The following is a 24,441-nucleotide window of genomic DNA, read 5'->3' as shown; positions in this document are numbered from 1 at the left end:
AAGAAAAGTCAATCAATTAGAAAAAGAAATGCAAAAACTTAAGGATGAAAATAACTCCTTGAAAACTAGAATGGGGCAAGGGGAAGCTAATGATATTAAGAACCAATAAATAATAAAACAAAACCAAAAGAATGAAAAAACAGAAGAGAATAAGAAATATGTCATTAGAAAAAAAAAGTGACTTGAACAGATAGTGGAGAGACAAGATAAGAACTATTGGGCTGAACAATAACTGAAAGTTATGACCAGAAAAAAATCTTTGATACAGTATTGCAAGAAATTATTAAGGAAAACTGCCTTGAAGTTCCAGAATGAGAGGGTAAAGTAGAAATGGAAAAAATCCACCCATCACTACCTTAAAGAGATCCCAAGATGAAAACTAAAAGGAATATCACACCCAAGTTTCAAAGCTCCCATGTTAAGGAGAAACTATGACAAGCAACGAGAAAAAAAAATTTAAATGCTACGGAGTTACAATCAGAATAACGTAAGATCTAGCTTCTTCTACATTAAAAGACCACACACAGGCTTTGGAACACCATATTTTGAAGAGCGAGAGCTGGAGTTGAGACAAAAAATAACCGAACCAGCAAAGCTGAGTATGAACCTGAATGAAAAAGAAAAGTAGATTTAATGGACTAAAAGACTTGTATATAAGACTTGTGATAAAAAGACCAGAATTCAGTGGAAAATTCGACATATAGGATCCAGGAGAAATATAAGGTAAACATTAAAGACCAATTACAAGGGGCTCAACAGGATCAGACTGTTCACTTTTTTTTTTTTTTTAGGTAAATGATCAAGTATTTATTTTTAGTTTTCACCATTCACTTCCACAAGATTGAGTTTCAAATTTTCTCCCCATCTCTCCCCTCCCCTCACTCCATGACAGCACACATTCTGATTACCCCTTCTCCCATCCCAATCTGCCCTCCCTTCAATCACCACCCCACCTTTCTCTTATCCATTTCCCTTCTATTTTCCTGTAGGACAAGATAGATTTCTATACTGCACTGCCTGTATATCTTATTTCCCAGCTGCATGTAAAAATAATTTTTAACATGTTTTTAAAACACTGACTTCCACATTCTCTCCCTTCCTCCCTCCCCACCCATACTCATTGAGCAGGCAAGCAATTCGCTGTATGTGTAGCTATGCAAAACACTTCCTTCTAGTCATACTGTGAAAGGCTAACTATATTTCCCTCCATCCTATCCCCACCCCCCCCCACCATTTATTCTATTCTCTCTTTTGACCCTGTCCCTCCTCAAAAGTGTTCTTCTGATTACTCCCACCTCCCATTTGCCCTTTCATCATCCTCCCCTCTCTTATCCCCTTCACCACTACTTTCCTGTAGGGTAAGATAAATTTCCATAGCCAACTGAATGTGTATGTTATTCCCTCCTTAAAACAAATGTGATGAGAGTGCAGTTCACTCATTCCCTCTTAACTCTCCCTTCTTCCCCTCCACTGTGAAAGCTTTTTCTTGCCTCTTTTATGTGAGATAATTTACCCTATCCTACCTCTCTCTTTCTCCTCCCAGTACAATCCTCTCTCACCCCTTAATTTTATTTTTTAAATATCGTCCCTTCATAGTCAACTCACCTTGTGCCCCCTGTCATATAGTGTGTGTATGTGTGTATGTATACGTACATGTATATTCCCTCCAACTACCCTAACACTTGAGAAAGGTCTCATGAGTTACAAATTCCATCTCTCCATGTAAAAATGTAAACAGTTCAACTTTAATAAGGCCCTTATGACTTATCTTTCCTGTTTACCTTTTCATGCTTCTCTTGATTCTTGTATTTGAAAGTCAAATTTTCTATTCAGCTCTGGTCTTTTCATCAAGAATGCTTGGAAGTCCTCTATTTCATTCAATGCCCATTTTTTCCCCTGATAATTATACTCAGTTTTGCTGGTGAGGTGGTTCTTGTCTTTAATCCTAGCTCCTTTGACCTCCAGAATATTATATTCCAAGTCCTTTGATCCCTTAATGTAGAAGCTGCTAGATCTTGTGTTATTTTGATAGTGCCTCCACAATATTCAAACTGTTTCTTTCTGGTTACTTGCATTATTTTCTCCTTGACCTGGAAACTCAGAATTTGGCGACAATATTCCTAGGAGTTTTCCTTTGGGGATTTCTTTCAGGAAGTGATCAGTAGATTCTTTCCATTTCTATTTTACTCTCTGGTTCTAGAATATCAGGGCAGTTTTCCTTCATAATTTCTTGAAAGATGATATCTAGGCTCTTTTTTTGATCATGGCTTTCAGGTAGTCCAATAATTTTTAAATTATCTCTCTTGGATCTATTCTCCAGGTCAGTGGTTTTTCCAATGAGATAGTTCACACTGTCTTCCATTTTTTCATTCCTTTGGTTCTGTTTCATAATACCTTGGTTTCTCATCAAGTCACTAGCTTCCACTTGCTCCAATCTCATTTTTAAGGTAGTATTTTCTTCAGTGGTCTTTTGGACCTCCTTTTCCTTTTGGCTAATTCTGCCTTTCAAGGCATTCTTCTCATTGGCTTTTTGGAGCTCTTTTACCATTTGGGTTAGTCTTATTTTTCTCTCCAATCTACAAAAATTTTATTATGACAGAGAAACCAGGCTGCATAAAGGCCTATGTGATTACAATGGAAGGTGATCTTTTCAAAGTTGAAGTCTGAACTTGGCTAGCAACACAGAGAAACTTATGACCACAGCTCAAAATACTCATCTCCCAGGACTGACTGCCCCATACAGACTTGTCATAAACAGTCATAAACAATAAACATATTGCACAACCACATTGAAGAGGTCTGGTGGGAGGTGGTAAAAAGGGGTACGATTAAAAACTTCACAATGATGCAGATATTAAAGTGCAGTCATTTTAACATTTTACTCTGTTGCTGAGAAAGGGAAGGAGAGGATATACTCATTTTTTAAATTGCATTTTACTTAATTCTCCAAGTGTATGGATCCTGATAAGAAGGGTTTAAAGGTTAATTCAAGCAGAGGGAAACTAGGGCAGATTTGGGTCAAAGGGAAAGGGCAGCAATAAAAATGGGAGGGGAAAGGAAAGCTAAAAAACTCTTAGCTGTCCAACAGGTGTGAGCCACCTCCCTTTCCAGTTATTTCTTGAAGCCAATATGCTTCACAACAGCAGTATCTATGCTCCAAGGTGCCTCCATCAGTAATGGGAGGCCAATAAGAGGCAGAAGTCAGAACTGGGCAAGCCTTCTTTGGAAGCTTTTAGCACCACAGAGATTTCTGTTACATGGGCTAAGTGATATTTATTACCTAGATTAAAGCTCTTGAATAACGTTGTAATAGCAGGAGATCTAAGACTGGGGGAAGAGGAGAGGGAGAGGAATTCTGGTTTCAGGGTGGGATTTTTGGTAGTTACTGTAAACATAAAATGTTTTGGAAAAGTTGTGGAGGATGGGTTGAGTCTTATTTTTTTACAGTGTTATTTTCTTCAGTATGCTTTTGGCTCTCCTTTAGCATGTTATTGACTTATTTTTCATGATTTTCTTACATCACTCTCATTTCTCTTCCCAGTTTTTCCTCTACTTCTCTTACTTGCTTTCCCAAATCCTTTTTGAGCTCTTCCATGGCCTGAGACCAATTCATATTTTTCTTGGGAGCTTTTTATGTAGGCTCTTTGACTTTGTTGACTTCTTCTGGCTGTATGTTTTGACCTTTGTCACCAGAAAAGGAATCTATCTAGAGTCTGAGCCTGAGTCCTTTTATGCTGCCTGCTCATGTTCCCAGCCAACTACTTGACCCTTGAGCTTTTTGTCAGGCTATGACTGCATTTAGAGTAGAGCGTACTTTGTCCCAAGCTTTAGGGGCCTTGCGATGCTGTTTTCAGAACTACTTCTACTCCACAGTGACCCCAAGTTCTGCCACACCAGAACTCCTCCTCCCCCAAGAACCACCAACCAGGACCACGACCCAGATCCAAGCAGGGCAAAGCAATAGAACCCTGTCTATGCACCAGCAAAGCAATCCCTGCACTCCGGCTCTGATCTGATGCTTGATTCCTCCCACTAGGTGGGCCTGGGACCGGAAGCAGCCACAGCTGGAGCTTTGGGAGCAGCTGCAGGAGCTTCCTGCTGCTGCCACTGCACCACCTCTGCTGCCCCTGGGTCTGAGGCCGGACCATGTGCTTCTCTCGCCCAGATCCAGCACTTTTCCCACTGACCTGCTCCATGGTCTTTGGAGAAGTCTGGTAATTGCCACAGCTCAGTGATTCAGGGCCCTAAGACCTGCTCCACCGTACTCCCAGTCTGGTCGATCCTAGCACGACCCACGCTGGGCTGTGCTCCACTCCCAGCACAGTGTGATAGACCCTTCCCAGTTACCATCCAGGCCTTCTTAGGCTGAAGACTTGTTTCCCTCTCTTATTTTGTGGGTTCTGCAGCTCTAGAATTTGTTCAGAGCCATTTTTTACAAGTATTTGGAGGAGAGCTTAAGTAAGTCCCTGTTCTCCAGTCACCATCTTGGCTCCACCCCCTGTGCAGCTGTTTGCAGAGATATTTCTAGGGACCTGTAAATTCTGAATTCTCCCAAGGTTGTATGATGAAAAGAGAGGTGTTTACTCCTCTCCAGGCCTGTGCTCTGGTCTGCGAGTGATCACAACCACTCTTTTCTGCCTTGTAAATGTGAAGAGGATTACTTCTCCACCGCCACCACAAGCTCCACCACGCCAGGACTGTGACCCAGATACAAACAAGGGCAAAGCAAGAGAATCCTCCCTCAGCACCACCAGAGAGATCCCTGCAATCTACCTCGGATCAGACACTGAATTCCCCTCCAGAAGCAGTCACCGCCACTGCTGCCACTACTGCCGCCCTAGAGCTAGGGTCAGCCCTTGCTTCTCTCTCACCCAGGTCCCACAGACCTCTTAAGTTATCTTAGGCTTTTGTGGGTTGAAAAGTCTGGAAACAGCTACAGCTGCCAGTGATTCAGTCCCCTGAGACCTGCTCTGCCCCATCTGTGCTGGCGCAACCCACACTGGACTACACTCTTCTCTCAGACTGGTGCAACAGACCTTTCCTGTCGACCTTCCAGCTTGGCCTGGAAATTTGTTTCACTCTGCCATTTTGTGGGTTCTGCTGCTCTAGAATTTGTCTAGGCATTTTTATAGGTATTTGGAGAAGTCTGGAGGAGAGCTTAAGGAAGTCCCTACTTTTATTCCAGTGTCTTGGCTCTGCCCCCATGTTTACTTCTTGTACGTGCAAATGTTATCGGTACTCTTAAGACTGTTGTCATTACCTGGTTTGAAAGAAAGGCCTGGGCTGAGCTGAACATGATGGGTTGATTCTAAAAAGTAAAACTGAGTAGGGAGAGGTAAAAAGGAGCAATTATGTCATTCAAATGAGGCATGAAAGCAAGAAGTGACACAGACGAAGCAGGTGAGGGTGGAAGGCTAGTAATGCTAGAATCTTATTCTCATCTTAACTGGATTAAAGAGAAAATGACATACACGACGAGAAATGTATGAATATTTTCTAAATTGATAAATAAGAGGGCTGGGGACAGAATAAGGGAGGGATTCTTAAAAAGGGTACAGATTAGGGCAGGTAGTGTTTAGAAATAAATCAGATGTGTGAGGAAGAATTAGCTAAAAAGAGAGGATGAGAATACCACTTCTAGGGTTGTATCCCAAAGAAATCACACAAGCAGGAAAAGGACCCATATGTACAAAAATATTTATAGCGGCTCTTTTTGTGGAAGCTAAGAATTGGAAATCAAAGGGATGCCCATCAATTGGGGAATGGCTGAACAAGCTGTGGTATATGAAGGTAATGGAATATAATTGTGCTATAAGAAACGGGGATGATACGGACTTCATAAAAACCTGGAAAAACCTACACGACATAATCCTGCATGAGTGGAGCAGAGCCAGGAGAACATTATACACAACCACAGATATACGGATTCTGTGAGGACCAACCCTGACAGACTTTGCTCTTCTCAGCAACACAAGGTACAAAGACAACTCCAAAGGACTCACGATGGAGAATGCCATCTACATCCAGAGAAAGAACTATGAAGTATGAATGCAGATTGAGGTATACTTCACACTAGCCTTCCCCCCCCACTTTTTTTTCTTTTTTTCTCTTTTGTTTTTGTTTTTGGGTTGGTTTTGTTTGTTTTTTTTTTTTGGTCCTGTTTCTTCTTTCGCATGATTCATTTCATTGATCACAGTTCTTCGCCATAACTTGACTAGTGTGTAAATTAATTCAATGCGAAGTTATACGTGAAAACTATATGGGATTCCATGTTGTCTTGGGGGGGGAGGGAGGGAGGAAAATATGGAACTCAAAATTATGTGGAACCGAATGTTGTAAACTAAAAATAAAAAATAATAATAATAACAAAAAAAGAGAGGCTGAGAAGGATAAAAGGAAAAATAGGAAGGAGGAAAACATACAAATAGTAATCATAACTTCGAATATGACTGGAATGAATTCACTCATAAAATGAAAATGGATAGCAGAATGAATAAAAAATCAGAATCCAACAATATGCTGTTTACAAGAAACATTTAAAAATGAGAGATACACACAGAGTTAAAAATAAAGGGCTGGAATAGAATTTATTAGGCTTCAGCTGATGCAAAAAAAAAGCAGGGATAGCAATCATAGTCTCAAAATTAAAGCTAAAAAAAATTTTATCAAAAGAGATAAACAGTTAAGCAACGTTAATACTAAATCTATATGCACCAAATATTACAGCATCTAAATTTTTAAAGGAAAAGTTAAATGAATTATAGGTAAAAATAAATAGTAGTACTATAATGGTAGGGGACTTTAATCTTCCCCTCTCAGAATTAGATAAATCCCACCAAAAAATAAATAAGTAAAAGTCAAGGAAGTGAATAGAATTTTAGATAAGCTAGATACAACAGATATATGGAGAGAACTGAATCAGAATAGAAATGCACATACCTTTTCTCAGCAGTACCTGGTACCCTTACAAAGACTGCTCATGTATTAGGGCATAAAAATTTTGTAGATAGAATTCAGAAAAGTAGAAACATTAAATACATCCTTTTCAGATCAAAATGCAATAAAAATTTTATTTAAGGAACCATGGAAACACTGAATAAAACTAACTGGAGACTAAACAACATAATTTTAAAGAATGAGTGGGTTAATGAACCAATCATAGAAACAATAAAGTCATTAAAGAGAATGAAAATAATGAGACAACACATCAAAACCTATGGGATATACAGCAAAAATAGTAATCAGAGGAAAATTTATTATTTCTATATGTTTATATCAATAAATTAGAGAAAGAGCAGACCAATGAACTGGGTATACAATTTAAAAAAAAAACTGAAAAAGAACAAGCTAAAAATCCCCAGTTAAACATTAAATTGGAAATCCTTAAAAAAAAAAGGTGAGATTAATAAAACCAAGCGTAAGAAAACCACTGAATTAATCAACAAAACTAGGAGTTGGTTTTATGGGAAAAAGCCCAATAGATAAACCATTGGTTAATATGATATAAAAAAAGAAGCAAATCAAATCACTAGTATTAAAAATGAAAAGGGTGAATATACCACAAATGAAGTTGAAATCAAAGCAATTATTATGACTTATTTTGCCCAATTATATGCCAAAAGTTAAACAAGTGAAATGGAAGAATGTTTACAAAAATATAAATGGCCTAAACTAAGAGAAGAGGAAATGGAATATCTAAATAAACCTATTTTAGAAAAAGAAATTGACAAGATATGAATGAGCTTCTTAAGAAAAAAGCATCAAGGAATTTACAGATGGATTTACAAGTGAATTTTACCAAACATTTAAAGATCAACTAACTCCAATGTTAAATAAATTACTTGGAGTAATAGACAAAGAAGGGGTCCTAGCAAATTCCTTTTATTAAACAAATATAGTACTGATACCTAAACCAGGAAGAGTAAAAACTAATAAAGAAAATTATAGACCAACTTCATTAATGAACATGAATGCAAAAATCCTAAATAAAATACTAGCTAAGAGATTCCATCAATGTATTACAAAGAGTAATACATTGTGTCCAAGTGAGAGTTATACCAAGAATGCGGAGATGGTTTAACATAAGGAAAACTCTTTACATAATTAATTGTATTAATAATAAGAGTTTTAAAAAATCTTATGATTAGATCAATAGATAAAGTAAAAAGCTTCTAATAAAGTACAACACTCATTCCTATTAAAAAAAACACACTTGAAAATAAAGGAATAAATGGGTTTTTCCTCGAATTGATAAGAAGCACTTGCCTAAAGCCATTAGCAAGCATTATTTGTAGTGGAGATAAGCTAGAAGGCTTCCTGGTAAGAATAGGGGTGAAATAAGGATGCCCTTTGTCACCAATATTATGCAATATTATATTGGAATCCTAGCAGTAACAATAAGAGAAGAAAAAGAAATCAAAGGAATCAGAAAACGCAAAGAGGTAATAAAACTATCTCTTTTTGCAGCAATATGATGATATACTTGAAACATCCTAAGGATTCAACTAAAAAATTTGTTGAAACAATAATTTTAGTAAAGCAGCAGGATATAAAGTAAACCCACATCAATCATCAGCATTCCTATAAATCACCAATAAACCCCTTCAAGAAGAGATAGTAAGATAAACCCCATTTAAAATAACTGTAGACAACATAAATACCTGGGAGTAGGCCTGCCAACACAAACCCAAGAACCGTATGAAGAAAATCATAAAAGACTTTTTATACAAATAAAATCAGATTTAAATAACTGTAGAAATATTAACAGTTCATGGGTAGACAGGACCAACATGATAAAAATGACAATATTACCTAAACTAATCTATTTAGTCAATGCCATCCCAATTAAATTACCAAAAAATTACTTTACTGAGTTAGGAAAAATATGACAAAATTCATTTGGAAGAACAAAAGGTCAAACAATATCAAAGGAACTAATGAAAAAATATAAAGTAAAGAGGTTTAGCAGTACCCAATCTTATTTGGTACAGCCTAAGAAATAGAAAGGTAGATCAATGGAACAGAGTAGACATACAATTTATAGCATCAAATAAATATAGTAACCTTGTGTTTGACAAGTGTAAATACTTAAGTTTTAGAGGTAAGAACTCATTATTTGGTAAAAATTTTTGGGAAAGCTGGAAAGCAGTTGGGCAGAATCGGGCATGACCAATATCTTGCATCATTTACCAAGACACGGTCAAAATGGACATATGACCTAGATATAAAGGGAGGTATGACAAGAAAATCAGAAAAACATGAAATATATTACCTATTGGACTTATGGATAGGTGAACAATTTATGAATAAACAAGAGATAGCAAACATTGTGAGGTGTAAAAAAGGATAATTTTGACTACATTAAATTAAAAAGGTTTTGTGCATATAAAATCAATGTAGTCAAAATCAGAAGTAAAGCAGAAAATTGGGGGAGAGAGGATTTTATAAGCAATTTCTCAGATAAAGCTCTCATATCTCAAATATATATGAGACATTCCCCAACTGATAAATGGTCAAAGGATATGAAGAGGCAGTTTTCCAATGAAGAAATAAAAACAATTTATGGTCATATGAAAAATGCTCTAAATAATCACTGATTAGAGAAACACAAATTAAAACAACCATAAGATATCATTTTATACCTATCAGATTGGCTAAAATCATAGACGGGGGGAAAATGTTGGAGAGACATGGAAAAATTGAGACACTAATTCACTGTTGTTGGAAGTGTGAACTAATCCAACCTCTTTGGAGAGCAATATGGAATTATGTCCTAAGAGTTATTAAATTGTCTATACTCTTTGATCAGTAATATCACTATTAGGTCTGTATCCAAGATGATTAGGGGACAAGGAAAAGAACCTATATGTTCTAAAATATGTATAGAAGCTCTCTTTGAGGTGGCAAAGAACTGGAAACTGCAGGGATACCCGTCAAATGAGGAATGGCTAAATAAGTTGTGGTATATGATTGTGATGGACTTCTACTGTGCTATAAGAAATGATGAGCTTGCTGTTTTTAGATAAACAGGGAAAGACTTGCATGAAATAATGAAGAGCAAAATGAGCAAAACCAAGAGAACATTGTATACGGTGACAACGATATTGTTTTAAGAACAACTTTTAGCAACTCAGTAATTTTGAGAATTATAAATACTAAAATCAACTACAAAAGACCTATAAAGAAGATACTATCTACCTCCAGATGATAAACAGATGTACAGTATGCTTTTACACATATATGCATATACATACATACACACACACACACACACACACATCTGTGGCTAATGGTAGCCATCTCTGGGGGAAGGGGAAGTGGAGAGGGAAGGAAAAAAATATAAAAAGTACAGAGCATAGAATAAAAGAATATTTAGAATTAATCATAGAAAACAGGGTAGCTTTGAAAATGATAGGTAGTACTTCAATAATTTTTTTTTAAAAAAAGTAAACAGTATGAAATATAAATTCACGATTTCATAGTGAATCTTCTTATTATGTTGTGTTATATACATGGAAATGTTCTTTTTTAAAAAAATCTGTATTTAAGTTAAAAATGAATAAAAAATTTTACAAACAAATTAATATTCTAAATTGCTTTTGGTTGCTCTCTCTCTTCATGAAAAGTATCCCCCAACTAGGGTGCTTTTTAAGGCTCTTTTCATCTCTTTATTATTCAAGTGATTTCCATCAGTTAGATTTCTGTATGAAATTATCATAATTGGTGTCAATGTCGTTTCTTCCATCCATGTTCAATTTTGCACCATCAATAACTCATTTAACTAGAGCAAACTTACTAACTTCGATTTATGCTCTAACAAACTGGTTGTCTGCATGCAGCCTTGATTCAGGAAATAAGAAAATGTCATTTCTTGTCTGTTAAAATATAATCAATTTCATTTTTTGTGACATTATTTGGCATTTTCCATTTCTAGTACCTTTAAACCCTTTTCTAAAAGAAACTAGATGTATAGGTTTGAGGCTTCTATGTAGCTTCTGTTTTTGGCCTTTCTCATTCCTTATGCCTCTGAGGTACATTTTTGTTATCCTCACTTATTTCTACCTTTGCCCTTAAGTCAATAAGTATCATAGTATATATTGATTCAATTTGGAGGGGTTTTTCAAGTTCTTGATACAATTTCTCTACTATTTCATATTCGTTTGGATGTTGATGTATATAAGCTCCAATTATTTTCACGATGGTATTATTGTAAATACTTGTAAGCACTGCACTTTGAGATCACTAAACATCTCATTAAAACTGATTCTTGTTGCCTTTGAAGATACAATAAAACATTACCAATTCCTTTATTTACTTCTCCAAGGAGAGCTTATGAGCAAGCTTTTCGTGAGCTATAAAATATCTTTCTGTTTTATTTATAGCCAATGCAAAGACTGGCATGATTTAATTCTGGCACAAGTGTATCTACATGTTGATCAGTGGATAGAATTTCAAGTTTAGAGTAGCAACTGTTAAAATTAATGTTTGTAGAAGGTCTAAAAATCATATCCTTCTTAGAACTCTCTTCTCTTCTACTTACATTCCACTACAATAAGGCACTGGACGCAGACTTGGTAGAGGTCACTCAGATCCTGAAAAGGCCTTCATATACCTCTGCTGCTCTTCAAGCTATCATTGTATTTCTCTTCCCCAATCCCTACCCAAACTCCAACTGCCATCATCTCCCACATCCTACTCCACACCTTCAATCTATTCTAAATTTTTGTTATTTGATTTCCAATCCTATCATTCAACTGTCAGTTCTATCTTAACTGCTAATTCCTTAGCCTTTATTTTACTTACCCCCACCTCTACCCCACCCCCACAACTTTTGACAATCATCCCTCTCTTTTCCTGGACACTTTCTCCTTCCTTGGTTTTCCTACTACCTGCATGACTATGCCCTTTCAGGCTCTTTACTAGATCATCATCTTGCTCTTGCATATTGTAGGGGCATCCCTCAAAGATCTAACTCGTGCCTGCTTATTTTCTATTTCTACATCTTTTCCTTTACTGACTTCAATAGCACCTGTAGATTCAATTACAGACTACTCCCTAATCTCCAAGTCTTGCCATAATCTATAATCTTTTTGAATTCCAGCTCTACACTACCAATTCCTATCCTACAGGCACTTTCAATACAATTGATTCAAAATTGAACATATTTTACTCCAAAATCTATCCCTCAAATTTCACTATTTCTGTTTAGAGAACCACCATCCTTCTATTTAGGCTGGGTCGCAACCTTGGAGTCATTCCTCTCTCTCTCTCTCTCTCTCTCTCTCTCTCTCTCTCTCACACACACACACACACACACACACAATCATTCCCCTTCTTAAAAATTATCAGTGGGCCCCCTTTGACTTCTAGGATTAAATATAAAAAAATCACTCTGGCATTGATTTTAACAATCAAGCTCCCTCTTAGCTTTCCAATCTTTATTCATCTTACTCTCCTATGCACATTCTCCATTCTCATTAAACTGGTCTATTAGCTGTTCCTTATATACGTCATGCCACTTTCCATTTATTTGCCTTTACACAGTACACCTGCATATCTTAACTTCCTTCCAAGCACAGCTGAAGTAGTGTCTCCTTCTACACAAGCTCTCTCCTCAACCAGGGCTGTTAGTACTCTATACCTCTAGAAATTACTTTGTATATACTTTGTTATTTTCTTATCTTTGTACATATTTTCCCCTTTCGCCAGGAGAATGTAAACTTCTTGAGGGCAAGAACAGTTTCATTTTTCTTTCTGCATGCCTAGCAAATAGTAAAGTATCTTGCAGAAAATAGGCACTTAATGAAAATCTGCTGAACTGAACTGCTGAATCTGGTAGGGATTTATCTTTCCAGATTTCTCTCAAACTAACTTCCCTTTCACACAGTATATGATCCATCATTAAACAAACACGTTTCTTTCACTCCATCTCACTTTCAAAGCCCTAAGGAATTATGATAGGTTCACTGTCTTTTGTAACAAACCAGGCAACACATATATTTATGAATAACTTACCTTTGCTTATATTCAACAATCTCATCCTTGGTGTGATTTATTAAAAGGAATGTAGCAGATCCATCATGATAATCCATAAATGTAATAATTACAGAGTGCTCAGCCATGTGAACTTGCACTATAAGTCCTCCAAGCTATCAAATATAAAAACAAAATATTCTGTTACTGTCAATGATAGCACCACGAACAGGACTTCCAAGATGATGGCAGTATAGGAGTTTGTGAGAGATACTCCAAACCACTGAAAAAATGACAATAGAAAGACGTAAAATAAAATTGCTAAAAAAAAAAAAAAATCAGGAGAAAATTAAAGTATTTCAAAAATGACAAACAAATCAAAAAACTAAAACGAAGAACAAATTTTGTGTTCTATGAACCAAACATAAAAGCATGCTAAAAGAAATAGCACATCAAATTCAAGGTTTCTTTATCTGGATAACTAATAGATTCCCAAGATTTAAGAAAAAGTTAAAATTAATAAGAAAATCAAAAGTGAAATTAAAAGAACTCTCAGACTCTCAGAAGGAGGACACTGAATTTGAAGCTAGAAGATCTCAGTTTGATCTCTCTCTTTACCTTCTTAACTACAGGCAAGTTATTTAACTTCTCTGTGACTCAGTTTTTCTTAGCTGTACAATAAGAGGTTTGGAATCCATGACTTTCCTCAAAATTCCCTTCCAGGTCTGGAGTCTACACTACTATTAAAACAAACTATAAAAGGAAATGAGAGTAGAACTGAATATTAAAGCAATAAATGAGTACCATGATCAATAGAGAACAATAGTAAATTTGAAAATCACTGAGTAGAATTAGAAAGGAATTAGTTTATTTGAAATCAAAGTAGCAAAGCAACAAAGCAGAAGGTGAAACCACGGTCTAAATATAAAAAACTTGGAAAGAGACTAAGAAACGAAGCAGATAATAGTTAACAGAGAACAGACACCAAAATGAATGAGGTGACAGTTTGCCACGTGCTGTTTTCTGCTTCTCCCCACTGAGACAAGCATCTGAGCCACAACAGGACTGGACTGCTGCGCCTCAGCCACTCAGGATCTAGGCTCCAAGATCGATTCGTCTTTAGAACTCTTATCTGGGGGCTTAGTTGGCTGCTTGGTAGCTGAGTACAAATTAAAGCCCTATATCTCCAGGGTCAAATGAATCAATACCTCAAGCCACTGAAAAAAAAATGGAAAATGTAATGACGACGTATTTCTAATAATCTTTAAGGAACCATGGAAAAGAGGAAGGATGAGAGAACTGTTTCAATAGAAATTCTTGACCATACTTAAGCTTCATATCACATCCAACCAGGCCTTCTTGCCATCTTCCTACCACTGGGCACCTTTTCCCTATGAACTCCCCATTTTCCCCTTTATTCTTCGGCCAAAGTAGTCAGATAGATAATATCACTACTTCTGGAAAGAGCATTTTAATTCATTGCCCTATTCACCTCTCTGGCTCCTCAGGCCAAGATTCTCTTTCACAGCCACCACTCCCCTATAAAAATATAAGCAACTTGAGGACAGAAAAATTTTTTTTGGATCTCCATGACTTATAGTATGTAGGACATAGTAAGTGTTTAATAAATTATTTTTCTTTCATTTATTCATTCAGCTGACATATCTGAAAGATGGATCAAGAAGCAGCAACATTAGAATTTCTGGGATTTCAGCAAAAAAAAAGAAGTATCATCACTATTCATAGAAAACATTTCTTAGAATTATTAAAAAATTATTCAAGTTTTTTATTACAAAAAATTCTAAGTTCTAAATAAGTAGAAAATTTCAGAAAAAAAATACTTAAATTTAAAATTTCAACTGAAAGGAAAAAACATCCTTCAGACTACCAGAAAATGGGAGGGAGGAAGAATATCACATATCAAAAGGCTAAAGCTATCATCATTAAATTTAGCTTCCGAAAGCCAAGAATAGCTGGAAACTTGAAATATGGCACTGAAAGACATGCATGGGTCATGAGTCCAAATCTGGAATCAAAATGACTTAAGAATTAGTGAGTCATAGCTATACAGTAGTTTGTCTGAAAAAGATCTTGGGGATTCTGGTGGACTACAAACTCAATTCAAGTCAGGAGTATGATGCATCAACAAAGAATAGCAGCTTGCATTAAGAGAGGCATAAGGAAGTGACTGTTGTGATCAGCTTTGAATGGCATAGCTTAAGAATGATGAGTGTCCAGAGGAGCACCATTGATAGTGAAGGGTCTTGAGTCATTTGAAGGAATTGGGGATGTTCAGTGTAGAGAAGAACTCAAGGAAAACATGACAACTGTACTTTTATACACAATTTTGATAAGATGGTCAATTACCGTGGTTCCAGATAACTGAGATTACAATAAACTTTGCTTTCTCAGTCAATGTACTAAGCACTGGGGATACAAAAAAGACAAAGATAGTCACGATCTCAAGGACATTAATCTAATGGAAATGGAAAGAATAGTAATATACAATTTAAAAGTTTAAGTGTTCTGTCAGTCACAACCAGTATCACTGTAATGAGAAGGCACTTTGTAGTGGTTGTTATTAGTGATTGATACAAAAAGACAAAATATCACACCTCCCTCCCAAGTTTTAATCCACCAATAAGGCTGTAATAGCATCTACACTGTTTTCAAGGAGGTTATATTCTGTCAGAAGGAACAACATATACAAAATGTATAACCGAGTAAGTACAAATTAATTTTGTTGGGGGTGGGGGAGGAGGACTGGAAGTTGGTGGAAAACAGGAATGGCCTTATATAGGAGGTGGCGTTTAAGCTTAGATAATTTAAAGGGCTAAGGATTCTAAGAGGCAAAATTGAAGGAGTGCATTCTAGGAATGACAGATGTCAATGCAGAGGCCAAGAGATGAAAAATGAGAGTGTTATGTATGAGGAAGTGCAAGAAGGCCAGCTTAATTGGACCAAAGGTTTGAAAAGGAGAGTGATGTGTAATAAGCCTGGAAAAACAGGGAGAAGTCTTCACATGCTTGGGGTAGACGTCTCCCTATCTCACTGATGGGTCAGAGGCCTGTTGCTTACCCGGTCTGCTGAGAGAGTTTTACCAAGGTGTGGTCACTGCAAGTGTTACAGCTCCTTGGAGCTACAGGTGAAAGTTGAGCAACAGGTGGATACCAAAGGTGGATGAGCAGCCCTGAAAAGGGCCAGGCAAGCCCTTATACCAGAGGTATACCAGTCCTCCAACACTACTCTCCAACTCCCTCAGACCCACAACCTATCATCAGCAAGTACTCAATATCTCTCTCTCTCTCTCTCTTTCTCTCTCTCTCTCTCTCTCTCTCTCTCTCTCTCTCTCTCTCTCTCTCTCTCTCTCTCACACACACACACACACACACACACACACACACTGTGTATCACCTCATGCCTGAACTACTGCAATAGCCTGCTGATGGGTCAGCCTGCCTCAAGTCACTCCCCATTCCATGAAAGCGATTTTCCTAAAGTATAAGTTCAATCATGTCACCTACCTACCCTTCCCCACCCTCCCATTCCTACTCAATAAACTTCAGTGGTTCCCCATCGCCTCCAAGATTAAATACAAAATCCTGTTTGGCCTTTAAACTCCTTTGAAACGTAGCCACACTCTCACATCTGCTACCCAATGCGTACTTTTGATCCCATGACACTAGCCTCCTTGCCATTCCACTAAGAGATGCTCCATCTCTCACCTCCCGGCATCTTCTCTAGCTGTCTCCAGTTCTTGGAACACTCTCCCTACTCATTTCCACCAACTGACTTCCTTGGCTTCCTTCAGAGGTTTCACACTGAAATCCCATCTTCTACAAGATGCCTTTTCCAACTCCTCTTAATTCTAGTGCCTCCTTCTCTTCACTGCTTCCTAATTTTCCTGTATATAGCTTGTTGGTAAATATTTGTTTGCTTGTTGTCTTCCCTACCATACTGTGAGCTCCTGGAGGGTAGAGACTTTCTTTTGCCTCTTTTTTCCAACCCCAGTGTTCAGTACAGTGCTAGGCACACAGTAGGTGCTTAATAAATATACTGAATGACTGAGCCACCACCACCCTTTTGTACATTCATTTGGCTCGAAGGAATATCCTCTAATAAATTTTATTTGGTCATCTAAATCTTGTTTATGGGCTCTTTCTACTATTCTCACAATCACATAATCACTAACTTGGAGTAGCATTTGCCTCCAAATGTAGAAATAGAAATGGACAGGAAAAATTAATCAAGTCTCTTTCACATTTAAAAACTCCTCAAACACAAAAAGGGCCCTCTTTTCAATTGTTGTACTGAGTGGCCTTAATTTTGTAGTGTTCAAGAGGCTGGATATATACATATGAGAGTCTCTTGCACAGAGATGAGAAATGAACCTGAAGGAGATGGATAGGGAGAAAGGGAGGGAGAGTACCAAGAGAAAAGAAGGACCAGGTCAGGGCCATGGGGTGTACCTGGTACATGTAGGGAGTAAACATAGATATGTGGTATGGGGTGTGTTAGGAAGTCTGAGGCATGCTATCTCCCCTTGAAAAGTGACTTTACATCTTAAATTAATCTAATATACACTCTTTTAATATTAAAGTATGTATTAATAGATAATATAATACACGGAAAATTGTGTTGTAGAAATGTACAGAATGCATACATGACATGAAGAAATTCTCACAGAAATGGAGATGGAAATTTGGAAGGGAGGGGAAAGAAGAGAAAGGGGCTTCTATCCAAGGAGCTAAGCCAGAAGTAAGGGCAGGGACATGGAAGCCCCAGGGAGTCTGGTGGATCTCCAAACACACAGTTAAACAGATCTCTAATGCACAGAGATCCTAAGGGGTTAGCGTGATAGGTAGCTTCTGGCAATAATACCTATAGGAGGCAGAAAGTGGAACAGATGGACCTGGGCAGGGAAAGCAAGAATGAGGATCTTCTCTGTAGACTTTCTTTGCTACAAAACAGTCACGTGAAAGAGCATTTTTAATGCTAGCACAGGTAAAAGCAAACTAAAAGGTATAATGTGTCACCAATGCTATAACTCACTGGCCTGGCAGAGCGAGGGTGATTCTCCCCTCTGCAGACTATTTGCTGCAAACTGATTATATAAAAGGAACTTTTAAAACTAGAACAAGTAAAAAAACACACACTAAGAAGTATAATGTGCCAGGAATGGCTTGAATCACTCATCATTTTCTGTGATGAACAAGAAGTGACTTTGTCAGTTACGGTAATGTGACTATCCTTAATTCATCTCAATCTCTCCACGACGAACACGACTATAACCTATTTTGGTCAATCTGGGCGAGTTCATTATCAAGTGAGCTTTATTATCCCTAGTGACAGCACAGTGGGCACAAGATCAGGAAGATGTTGGTCTTGTTCCTGCCTCTGACAAGTAATGGCTACACTAAGAGTTAAAGACCCGCGCTGATAGAAGAGGATCCTCACTGGGCACTATCCACACCAATAAAATCACAAGTACAGTCCCAATCCATATCATGATTATAAGGTTTAAGATATATCCGGACAACTTATTGCAAGTGCCTAGCTATCACTACAGCAAAAATCTGCTATTCGATCTTTTTCCTTTTTGGAACGTGACTAACATCAATAAACGTAAACATTTCCCCGTAAGAACAACAACACAACCTTCATATGAGTCTGTGAGTTACTATGCTCAACACAGGCTGGGTCCAGTGGGGGAGAGCCCTGAGGAGGGCATCAGCTGCCTCTGCAGCACCAGCACTGCCCTCCTCCATCATGGCTTGTCCAAAGAGATGGAGCCCTGCCCTCAAAGGCAAGGGTGTGGTCCCTGAGGCCTTGGGCTACCTACCATTGGCTAGCCTGACCTTCCTCCCTTTCTGATTCACCACTTGCCTAAGGAGATGGAAGAAAAAGAGAGATGCGGTCAAGCGCCCTTAGCACTCTTTAGTTAAAGTTCACTCATTCTCGGAAGCAAGGAAGAAGGGGACGATGGTCCTGGACATTTTTGGTATCCAGCACGTTAGCAGTAGAGATGATGGCAAAAGAAACTGAGGCATAAAGAGCTGTTTTTCAGCCTCTACTCTGAGGGTAAATCATGGCCCCCAGAGACTGATATTTTGTGAAGATTTTTGGCTTTATTGTCTACTTTTTTGTTTAATATAGACCAGCTTTTTCACACAAAAAATTGTACACTGGAGTTTGAAATATCTAGTGCCTTTTCATAAAGTGTTTTTCTATTTTTAAAAATTTAATCATATAGAAATATATCTAGAATATTAAGCTTTTGTTGCTCTTGGAAAACATTCTAGTTATGTTGCTTCCATGAATGTTTTCAATATTAATGAGTGAACAATGAATTAAACAACTTCCTATCTAACTCTAATTAAGATATTACACGTTCTTCACTAAAATGTTGTAAACAAGTTAAATTTCTAAAAAATGCTACTTAAAACAAGAAACAGAAAAAAAAATAATTCTCTCTTACATTAACTTATATAAACTATAACCTGCTTTTTACATATGACCTCTGGGAACCAAAATAAACTCCCTTTCTTTGACCATAAAAGACCTTCACATCCTGTCTCCAACTTAACTTTCAAAAAGGGTAGTTACCATTTACAGCAGTACTCCTATTCATGCTCCTTGATTTCCAAGTCGGCTTTCCTGCAATCACTCAGACACTATTCCTATCTCCCATTTTGGCATCACTGTGAAGAAGCCTAGCTCTCCTTCCCCACACCACCGCCTTCCTCATTGCTAGAATACACTCCCTCTGTAGTTTCACCTCTTAGATTCTCTAATTTCCTTTAAAGTTCAACTCAAATGCAGCCTGATCCATCTACCTGCTAGTGCCTTTCCCCACAAATCACTGTGTGTTCTACTAGTATATATTTTGTTTATACTTATATGTTATCACTCTCATTAGAATGTTATGTTTTCTGAGGGAAGCAAATTTCATTTCTGTCTTTGTATCACCAATGACTAGCACAAAGTAGGTGCTTAAGAGATGAATACTAATTGATTTATACTTTACAGAATTGTCCACACTGCCCCAGGTTAAACTGTATTGATTTAAAAAGCAGTACAATGAGAAGGACAGTAGGTAGAACGTTTAGATACCTGAAAGATTAATCTAACAGTTTGTATCACATACCATCTAAAGCAAACTAGATCAACCATCAGCTTACTAAGTATGCCATTTTAAGTCTTTGGTATATAACTTTCTGAGATTCTGTCTCATTTAAATTTCTCATTAAAGATTGAGAATATTCTTCAATATACCTGAAGCATCAAAAGAACGGCATAAATTTAAAAGAAAATTTCTTAAAACATACACATACATACATATATCTGTCTATATTATGTATACACATACACATATACAGACATAATAATGAGTTGTATTATAATAAATTAGTTTTCAAATTAAAAATGTCAAATCCCTATCCATACATTTGCTATTGAAATGCAGTTTTCAAAACAGAAAAAAAAGATGGTGAAGTTAGATGTTTTTCAAAATACCCTATGAAATACTGGCAAGTGCAGCTACCAGTCTGAGTGAGGAAGAACAGAATTTTAAAATTAACATACATTATACAATTGTTTTTTAAGACAAAGGAAGAACACTACATGGAAATTTCTCTAATAACTTTTTAAAAGAGTCACTTACTTTGTTGCCTAAATTCAATAAAATACAATTTTCTTGTTTGTTCAAATAAATCTTCTTTGGAGGATCTTCACTGTTTTCAACTTGAATCAGCAGTTTATTAGAAGTTGTTTCAGGCCAAAAGGGGATACACTAAAAAGAAAAAAAAAATTACATATATATATACATATATACATACACACACACACACACACATATATATATATATACACACATATTTATATATATAAAATAACCAATAATTATTATCTATAAATTAATATGCTACACGTGCTAAATTAAATAAATTCTAATAATTTTTTAAAAATCTACAAATAGAGGCAGAGCCAAGATAGTAAAGGCAGGGACTTGCCTGAGCTCTCCCAAATTCCGCTTTGAAAAACTTTAAAATAATACCCCAAACAGAAGCAATAAAAGGACAGGGTAAAACAATTTTCTAGTCCAACACAATTTAGAAGGTCAACAGGAAAGATCTGTCTCACCAGGGTGAGAGTAAAGCACAGTGCAGCATAGGTAGTGGCCCAACAAACCAGTAAGAGACTGGGCCACAGAAAGTCAAGGCAGGCTCTGGGGGTGACTGAATCTGTGGTGGCAACTTCCAGAGCTCTTAGCCTGCAGATTTATGGTAAGAGGGTGGGACAGTTGGTCAGGAGGAGATTACAGGGACATTCTGCTGGCACTGGGTGCATGACTCTGTTGCATTGCCCATACAGGAATATGGGGTATAGGCTCAAGTCACAGTCCCAGGGTGATGAGGAGTACTAGCACACAGAGCTCATAGTTTCACGGCAGCAGGAACCATGGTCAGAGTTCCAGGGCTGAAAACACATGCATGTGGTCACTCACAGACCAGAGTATAGGCCAGAAGAGCAGTGAACATACCTCTCCTTAGATCCTACAACCTTAGAAAAACTGAAAATGTTTAGGTCACCAGAATTAGCTCTGAAAACAGCAGCACAAAAAACCTAAAGCTTCAAACAGTGCCCCCACCATCTCAGCAGCAGGGCCAAATATTAACATAAAGGTAAAAGTCAAGAAATAGGCTGGAAAAATGAGCAAACAACAACAACAAAAGAACCTGACCTCATAAAGCTATTTTGGTGACAGGGAAGATCAAGATAGAAAACCAAAAGAAGAAACCAAAATCAAAGTAGCTACATGCAAAGCCTCAAAGAAAAATGTGAATTGATCTAAACCACAAAAAGAATTCCTGGAAGAGTTCAAGAAGGATTTTAAAAATCAAATAAGAGTGGTAGACGAAAAATTGGGAAAAGAGAATGATGCAAAAGAATTATGAAAAAAAGAGTCAACCATTTGGTAAAGGAAGCACAAAAAAATGAAAACACATACAAAAACTCACTTAAAAAAGTGGAATTGGCCTAATAGAAAAGGTAGTACAAAAATTCACTGAAGAAACGAACTGCTTAAAAATTAGAAATGGGCAAGGAGAAGCTAATGACTCCATGAGACATCGAGAAACAATAAAACAAAATCAAAAGAAAGAAATTATTGAAGAAAATGTGAAATATCTCACTGGAAAAAAAAATTGATCTGTAAAATAGATCAAGGAGAGATAATTTAAGAATCACTGGACTACCTGAAAGCCATGATCAAAAAAAAAAAAAAAGAGCCTAGACATCATGTTTCAAGAAATTATTAAGGATCTCCCCTAATATCCTAGAACTAGAAGGTAAGATAAGAATTGAAAGAATCTACTGACCACATCCTAAAAGAGATTCCAAATTAAAAGCTGCAAAGAATATAATTAGCCAAATTCCAGAGCTCCCAGGTCAAAGAGAAAGTATTCAGCCAGAAAGAAACAATTAAAATACCACAAAGCCACAATCAGGATAATGCAGGATTTAGCAGCTTCTACATTAAAGATCAGAGGGCTGAGAATACGATATTCTGGAGGGCAAAGGAGCTAAGATTACAACCAAGATCACCTACTCAGCAAAACTAAGTAAAATCAATGGGGAGGGGGGATTGATATTTAATGAAATAGAGGCCTTTCAAGCATTCCTGATGAAAAGACCAGAGCTGAACAGAAAATCTGTCAATAAAACAAAATCAAAAGAAAGAAATTATTGAAGAAAATGTGAAATATCTCACTGGAAAAAAAAATTGATCTGTAAAATAGATCAATTAGTCAATTAGTAAAATAGATCAAATAGTCAAATACAAGACTCAATAGAAGCATAAAAAGGTAAACATGAAAAAGAAAGCTTAAGGAATTCAGTAAGGTTAAACTGTTTACATTCCTACATGGGAAAATGATACTGTAAAATAGATCTGTAAAATAGATCAATTAGTCAATTAGTAAAATAGATCAAATAGTCAAATACAAGACTCAATAGAAGCATAAAAAGGTAAACATGAAAAAGAAAGCTTAAGGAATTCAGTAAGGTTAAACTGTTTACATTCCTACATGGGAAAATGATACTTGAAAGTCCTAAGAACTTTGTCATTTTAAGGTAGTTAGAAGAAGTCTACATAGAGGGCACAGATGTGAGTTCATGATGATGGGATGATATAAAAAAAAAAATTTAAGGGGATGAGAAAGAAGGATTTCCTGGGACCAGAAACAAGGGAGAGGTATAATGTGGTAAATTATCTCACATAAAAGAGTCACAAAAAAGCTTTTGCAGTGGAAAGGAAAATGGTGAGGGGGAGTGGTGGGCAACATCTGAAGCTTACTCTCACTGGAATTAGCTGAAACAAGGAGTAATATACATACTCAGTTGGGTATCTATCTTACCATACAGAGAGGTAGGAAAGAGATAACACAAAGGGCAGAGTTGATAGGAGAGAAGTCAGACTGGAGGAATGGATCATCAGACACAAAACACTTTTGAGGAGGGAGAGGGTCAAAGTTGAGAGAAAGAAGCTAAATGGGAAAAATAGGATGGAGGAAACATAGAGTTAGTAATCATAACTGTGAATGGGAAAGGGATGAACTCATCCATAAAACAGAAACAGACAGCACAGTGGATTTAAAAAAAAATTAAAAAAAAATTTAAAAAAAGCTTTATGAGGTCAGGTTCTTATTGTGCATAAGCTTTTTACAAGAAACACTTGAAGCAGGGAGACACAGAGAGTAAAGGTAAGGGTCTAGAGCAGAATCTATTATACTTCAGTTGAAGCAAAGAAAGCAGGGGCAGCAATCATCATCACAGATAAAGCAAAAGCAAAAACAGATTTAATTTTTCTCAAAGGTACATGGCACCTGCACAAAAATTGACTATTAGGCCACAAAAATCTCACAACCAAATGCTGAAAAAGCAGAAGTATTAAATACATTCTATTCCAATCATCATTCAATAAAGGGTCATGAAAACATAGATAAAAAAATTGAAAATTAAATTAATCCTAAAGAATGAGTAGTCAAAGAATAAATCATAGAAACAAACATTAATTTCATTAAATAGGAAGAAAACAATGAGACAATATACCAAAATTCATGGGATGAAACCAAAACAGTACTTGGGGGAAATTATATCTCTAAATTTATACATCAATAAAGGAAAGAAAGAGTAGATCAATAAATTGGGCATGCAACTAAAAAAAACAAGAAAAAAAATTAAAAATCTCAAAATAGAAATCCTGAAAATCAAAGAAGAGACTAATAAAACTGAAAGAAAACTATTGAATAAACAAATAAAACTAGGGGCTGGTTTTATGGGGGAAAAAACCCAATAAAACAGATAAACCTTTGGTTAATTTGATTTAGAAAAGGAAAGAAAACCAAATTACCAGTATCAAAAATGAAAAGGGTGAATTCACCACCAATGAAAAGGAAATTCAAGCAA

At 36.7% G+C, this 24,441-nt stretch overlaps 1 protein-coding gene across 1 annotated transcript in view; it reads right to left on the bottom strand.

The window, feature by feature from the left end:
* Nucleotides 1-24,441, bottom strand: part of VPS13A (vacuolar protein sorting 13 homolog A) — a 349,059-nt gene that overhangs the window by 78,056 nt on the left and 246,562 nt on the right. Inside the window, exons 51-52 of the mRNA XM_036739209.1 lie at nt 20,636-20,764; nt 13,015-13,148 (exon numbers count right to left, since the gene is read on the bottom strand). Of these exons, the coding sequence (XP_036595104.1) occupies nt 13,015-13,148; nt 20,636-20,764 (263 nt within the window). The remainder of the gene's footprint in view (nt 1-13,014; nt 13,149-20,635; nt 20,765-24,441) is intronic.

The sequence above is a fragment of the Trichosurus vulpecula genome, chromosome 9, assembly GCF_011100635.1.
Source record: "Trichosurus vulpecula isolate mTriVul1 chromosome 9, mTriVul1.pri, whole genome shotgun sequence".
NCBI lineage: Eukaryota > Metazoa > Chordata > Mammalia > Diprotodontia > Phalangeridae > Trichosurus > Trichosurus vulpecula.
This window is presented reverse-complemented; position numbering and strand designations above follow the sequence as displayed.